Below are 6,000 nucleotides of genomic sequence, written 5' to 3'. Positions count from 1 at the left end.
ATGTCACTAGCAAGGCCAGCATTTGTTGCCCATCCCTAATCACCCTTGAGAAGATGGTGTGAGCCACCTTCTTGAACTGCTGCAGACCATCTGGTGTAGGTACACCCACAGCGTTGTTAGTAAGGGAGTTCTAGGATCTTGATCCAACAACGATGAAGGGATGGGTGATATAGTTCCAAGTCAGGATGGTGTGTGGCTTGGAGGGGAACTTGCAGGTGGTGATGTTCCCAGGCTTTTGCTGGTGGTAGCAGTCATGGGTTTGAGCCCCATTCCCCCTGCCCTTTCCCTGTAACCCTTGATTTTTTTCCTATCCAAGTACTTATCCAATTCCCCATTTTGAAAGTCCGGTACTGTAGGCAGCCCCTGAGGCTATGGTTTCTCATCCTGAGATGATCGCTTTGCATCATGTCCACTACAGAGAACTGAAGGGAAGTGGGCACTGGCCAATGACAACCAGACCTCAGAGGAGTGGCTGACCAATCACAGCCTGGAACATCAAAGGTTGACACTTCACCACCTTCTAACACACGGCAGGATTGTTACGTGAGTCGAACAGAAGTATCAGAAATTAGCAGGAATTATATAACTAAAGCTCAATTTAATTGTATTTCCTCCCCTTTCCCTTTAGGAACAAGGATGAGACAGATGTTAAGCACTTAGAGCTCAGGTTGGACATAATTGATAAGTTTGAATCCAGACTTCATGAGTAAGTATTTTTTTCTTTTACCTCTATAATATATTTGCACTGTAAACACAATAAGGGTTACACAGAAGCAGTGGGAATGGTGTTTGAGATTTTGGCGAGACTGAGAGAAGTGAATATTCCTAGTTAACAAATGGGGGTGAGACAGATCTCACAAAGAGGTAGAGGTGGGGGGAAAGAGGGAGAGATGACAATGATAGCAGAGAGGAGAGAAAATGAAGAGACCAGATAGAGAGACTGGGGAAGAAGAAAGACATTTTTAAAAAGATGTGCATTTCTATAGTGCCTTTCACAACAACAAGACACCTCAAAATACTTTACAGCAAATGAAGTATTTTTTAAATGTTATTGTTGAAAGGTAGAGGATAGGACAGAATGAGAGAGAAGCATTGCAAAGTTAAAGAAAGGTTTGCATTTATACGGATTCTTATATGACCTCAGAATATCCCAAAGTGTTTTATAGCCAACAAAAAACTTGTTGAAGTGTAGTCACTATTGTTGGAATAGAGGCATCTCTTTCCACAGTAACATCTCAGACACAGCCTGTCTATATGAATCATTTAAAGACAGCTTCTCCCAGTGTACCCCTTAAGAATGGTTATATCTGGAATTCATTCTCTGTGTGAAGCTTTTTCACTTGTGGAATTAGCTCAGTGTCATCCCAATAGAAATCATTGACTAACTCCAGGTGTTGCTGTGACAACACCATTTTAGCCACAGGCACTAATTTAGGTAGAAAACCTCACACACAATAAAGGTAAATGTCCCTCACATGTCAATGTTTATTCAACAAGTATCTACCATCTACCACCAGTAGTGACCAAGTAAACCAGCCACAACAACCAGAAACACTCACTCCCTGCTTTTTGTTTCACCATTTTACCAGCAAACACACTGGAGTGTTGAAGTTCACATGCAAATGCTGTGTGAATGAAGTTTGAGATTACAGGCCTCACAATGGTGTCTGTTCACTGATCAGAAATGCAATTCGCTACATACAGATTGCCAATTATCCAGATATGGACAGTTGTATCTGGAATTCACTCATTGGTCATCTGTTTCAATATTTTCAAAGAGGAACATGTACCTGGAGAATAATGATTGGGTTGAGCAGTGGGGAAGTAAAGCGGAGTAGAGATTCTGCAATTGTGCCTGATTATCTCGGAGAATCAAGTACTTCCATTGGGTAAAATGGAGCCTGTGATCTCAGTTGTAGTGAGCTTAGTTATATGCAGTCTTTGGAAGGAGTGAGCTGGATGGACTGAATGGCCTTTTATTCATTCCATGCTGCCTTCCAATTCTTGTTCTTGCCCTTGTTACCTCCAGACTTGACTATTCCAACGCAATCCTATTTGGTCACCGACATTGTGCCCTCTGTAAACTTGAGTTCATCCAAAACTCTGCTGCCCATGTCTTAACTTTTACTAAGTCCCATTCCCCTATCACACCAGTTCTCACTAACCTGTATTGGCTCCTTGTCAAGTAACATCTTGATTTTAAAATTCTCATTCTTGTTTTCAACGCCCTCCATGACCTCACCCTTCCCTATCTCTGTAATCTCTTCCAGCCCCACAATCCTGCAAGATATCTGTGCTCCTATAATTTTGGCTTCTTGAGTATCCTCAATTTTAGTTTCTCCACCAGAGATAGCTCCACATTCGGTTTCCTAGGCCCCAAGTCCTGGAATTCCCTCCCTACACCTCTCTCCCTTACTTTCCTCCTTTTAATCATTCCTTAAAGCCTACCTCTTTGACCAAGCTTTTGGTCACCTGACCTAATATCTTCTTATGTAGCTTGGTTTTGCATTTTGTTTTATATTGTTCCCATGAAGCACTTTGGAATGTTTCATTACATTAAAAGCTCTATATAAATTTAGATTATCGTTCTTCGTGGTTGGATGCAGTAGACTGTTCAAGTTGTACTTTTTTTTGGTACAGTTTAAACTCTAATTCTGCAAGTCTGTACTCACAGATTACTTTACTTGTTCATACAAGACTTTAACCTTCAGGCCTGGTGAAGTAACTCAGAAAACTTTACTTAAGTTATAAAGTGCTTTAGTAACTTTTTAAAGCAGGGCAGTGACTTTATGGGTGTACTACAGTTCGTGTTTCCCAGTTTGACTTGGTTGACAATTGACTTCCTCTCCTTCACTCTTGTGGTCTTCTGCTGGAGAGCAGGCTCTGTAAACTTCAACTTCAAACTTGAGGTGCCGACCTTGGTCACCAAAAGCTACTGCTTATTAATCCTTTCCAAACCACAGCCTGACCAGTAGTATCTCTGAGCTTTGGTCTGGGTAGTGCATGATTAGATTTTGATTGGTTAGGTGATGCATGTATGGTGCATGGTTGCTTATTGAATACTTTGAGTTCATTTTCTTAGATTTTTCTTAATTAGTGTGAGTTCTTAATTAAGTTAGACAATTATTTTACCGTGTTTGCTGGTTAAATCAGTCACTTATCAATTTATCAATGACTGTCTGCTTTTAGAGGCCACCTGCTGGTGATGTGGCTGTTGGTGCTTGGAATGAGTTACTTTACTTTTAAAACAAATTGCAGTTACTTTTAACTTCAAGCAAAGTAATATTGAACTAATAAAAGGGATTACACAGTAGGTAACACTTAAAAATCCATAAAGAGTGTGTACAAAATATGTACAGAACAATAATCAATGTTTAAAAAGTGAGGTAGTGAAATATCCTGATACATTCAGTTAATACAGTCAAGAGTAACAATAATCAATGTAGCAACCGGATATTGCTCATTTGAACGATTGCTAGCCTCGCACTGCTTTAGTGACATCCTACAATTAACACTGTCTGAGTTTAAAATAACAGTCACATGATACTAAGGTACTAAAGTTTAATCGATTAATATACACTGATTGTGTGATTATAACTAAGCTAAACAAATCATTAAACATCGCTTTCCTGAAAAAGTCCTTGTCCTGACCCATTTTATTAAATATTTCAGAATGACTAATCTTTATCACCAAAGGATGGAATGGCTGATGGAAGGAAGCAGAAAGGTTAGCCCTCCTACTTTGTAATCATACAATAGAGTCAAAGAGCATAGAAAGGGACCATTCGACTCCTCATGCCTGTGTTGGCTCTCTAAACAATTATCCCTAGTGCCCAATTATGTTTTCTTCCCATAGTAATGTGCGCTCAGTGCATTGATTAAAGCAGGAACATTACCATCCCAGCTTGAAGAACCTGATTTAGTATTACGGCTGGAATTTTATAAGGCTGATTCTAGACCTGAGATCCTGTTTCAGGAGCCTGTATACAGGAATGAATACTCCCAAAGCAAGCCTTAAAAGTTCATCTCAAATATAAATTATGGAGAGAACTCCAGATTAATAATGACATAATAATCAGATTCCATATTTATTAGGAAATTCTGGCATTTTTAACTAGTGTTTTTGCAATTATAGCTGTTTTATAATTAGCATGATTAAATTAAGTTATCGTCTGTATTAAGTACTTCGGATTTTATGTTGTTGTTTTGGGGGATTTTATTACTGGGATTTTGCTCGGTTTTTCCCCAACATGAAATATCAGTGATCTTGATTACTATTCATTAAAGACTACTCTAACCATATGTCTCCCGACAGATGTTCGGGCTGGTGAAAGGTTCTCGGGTCGGTCTGCTTATTGATTCCTCTGCTGCAAACTGCGGACTTGGACGACTGCAGGACTTTCAGACAGCTCTCCTGGTCAGTGTGATTTTTAAAATTCATTCACGGACTGTGGACTTCGCTGGCTGGGCCAGCATTTATTGCCCATCCCTGGTTGCCCTTGAGAAGGTGGTGGTGAGCTGCCGCCTTGAACTGCTGCAGTCCATGTGGTCTAGGTACACCCACAGTGCTGTTAGGGAGGGAGTTCCAGGATTTTGACCCAGCGACAGTGAAGGAACGGCGATATATTTCCAAGTCAGAATGGTGAGTGACTTGGAAGGGAACTTCCAGGTGGTGGTGTTCCCCATCCATCTGCTGCCCTGGTCCTTCTAGATGGTAGTGGTTGTGGGTTTGGAAGGTGCTGTTGAAGGACCCTTGGTGAATTCCTGTAGTGCATCTTGTAGATGGTACACACTGCTGCTACTGTGGTGGAAAGAGTGAATGTTTGTGGATGTGGTGCCAATCAAGCGGGCTGCTTTGCCCTAGACGGTGTCAAGCTTCTTGAATGTTGTGGGAGTTGCACTCATCCAGGCAAGTGGGGAGTATTCCATCACACTTCTGATTTGTACCTTGTAGATGGTGGACAGGCTTTGGAGAGTCAGGAGGTGAGTTACTCGTTGCAGGATTCCTACCCTCTGACCTGCTCTTGTAGCCACAGTATTTATATGGCTAGTCCAGTTCAGTTCAGCTTCTGGTCAATGGTAACCCTCAGGATGCTGATAATGGGGGAATTCAGTGATGGTAATGCCATTGAACATCAAGGGGGAATGGTTGGATTCTCTCTTGTTGGAGATGATCATTGCCTGACACTTGTGTGACACGAAAGTTACTTGCCACTTGTCAGCCCAAGCCTGGATATTGTCCAGGTCTTGCTGCATTTGGACATGGACTGTTTCAGTATCTGAGGAGCTGCGAATAGTGCTGAACATTGTGCAATCATTAGCGAACATCCCCACTTCTGACCTTAAGAAGGGAAGGTCTTGGGGAAGCAGCTGAAGATGGTTGGGCCGAGGACACTACCCTGAGGAACTCCTGCAGCAATGTCCTGAAGCTGAGATAACTGACCTCCAACAACCATAACCATCTTCATTTGTGCTAGGTATGACTCCAACCAGTGGAGAGTTTCCCCCTTGATTCCCATTGACTCCAGTCTTGCTAGGGCTCCTTGATGCCAGACTCTGTCAAATGCTGATGTCAAGGGCAGTCACTCTCACCTCACATCGGGAGTTCAGCTCTTTTGTCCATGTTTGAACTAGTGAGGTCAGGAGCTGAGAGGCCCTGGTGGAAACCAAACTGGGTGTCAATGAGCAGGTTATTGCTAAGCAAGTGCCACTTGATGGCACTGTTGATGTCCCCTTCCACTACTTTACTGATGATGGAGAGTATACTGATGGGGCGGTAATTGGCCGGGTTGGATTTGCCCTGCCTTTTGTGTACAGGACATAACTGGGCAATTTTCCAAATAGCCGAGTGGATGTCAGTGTTGTAGCTGTACTGGAACAACTTGGCTAGGGACAAAGCAAGTTTTGGAGGGCAAGTCTTCAGCACTATTGCCGGACTATTGTCAGTGCCCATTGTCTTTGCAGTATCCAGTGCCTTCAGCCGTTTCTTGATGTCGTGTG

At 42.2% G+C, this 6,000-nt stretch overlaps 1 protein-coding gene across 1 annotated transcript in view; it reads left to right on the top strand.

Moving 5' to 3' along the window:
* The first annotated feature begins 648 nt into the window (after window positions 1-648).
* vwa3a (von Willebrand factor A domain containing 3A) overlaps window positions 649-6,000 on the top strand; it is a 48,206-nt gene continuing 42,854 nt past the window's right edge. Inside the window, exons 1-3 of the mRNA XM_041206805.1 lie at window positions 649-706; window positions 3,673-3,727; window positions 4,316-4,417. Coding sequence (XP_041062739.1) covers window positions 3,674-3,727; window positions 4,316-4,417 — 156 coding nt within the window. The 5' untranslated portion in view covers window positions 649-706; window position 3,673. The remainder of the gene's footprint in view (window positions 707-3,672; window positions 3,728-4,315; window positions 4,418-6,000) is intronic.

This window comes from Carcharodon carcharias, chromosome 15 (assembly GCF_017639515.1).
Source record: "Carcharodon carcharias isolate sCarCar2 chromosome 15, sCarCar2.pri, whole genome shotgun sequence".
NCBI classification, from domain to species: domain Eukaryota; kingdom Metazoa; phylum Chordata; class Chondrichthyes; order Lamniformes; family Lamnidae; genus Carcharodon; species Carcharodon carcharias.
Note: the sequence above shows the minus strand (reverse complement) of the source record. Positions and strands in the feature narration are given on the sequence as shown.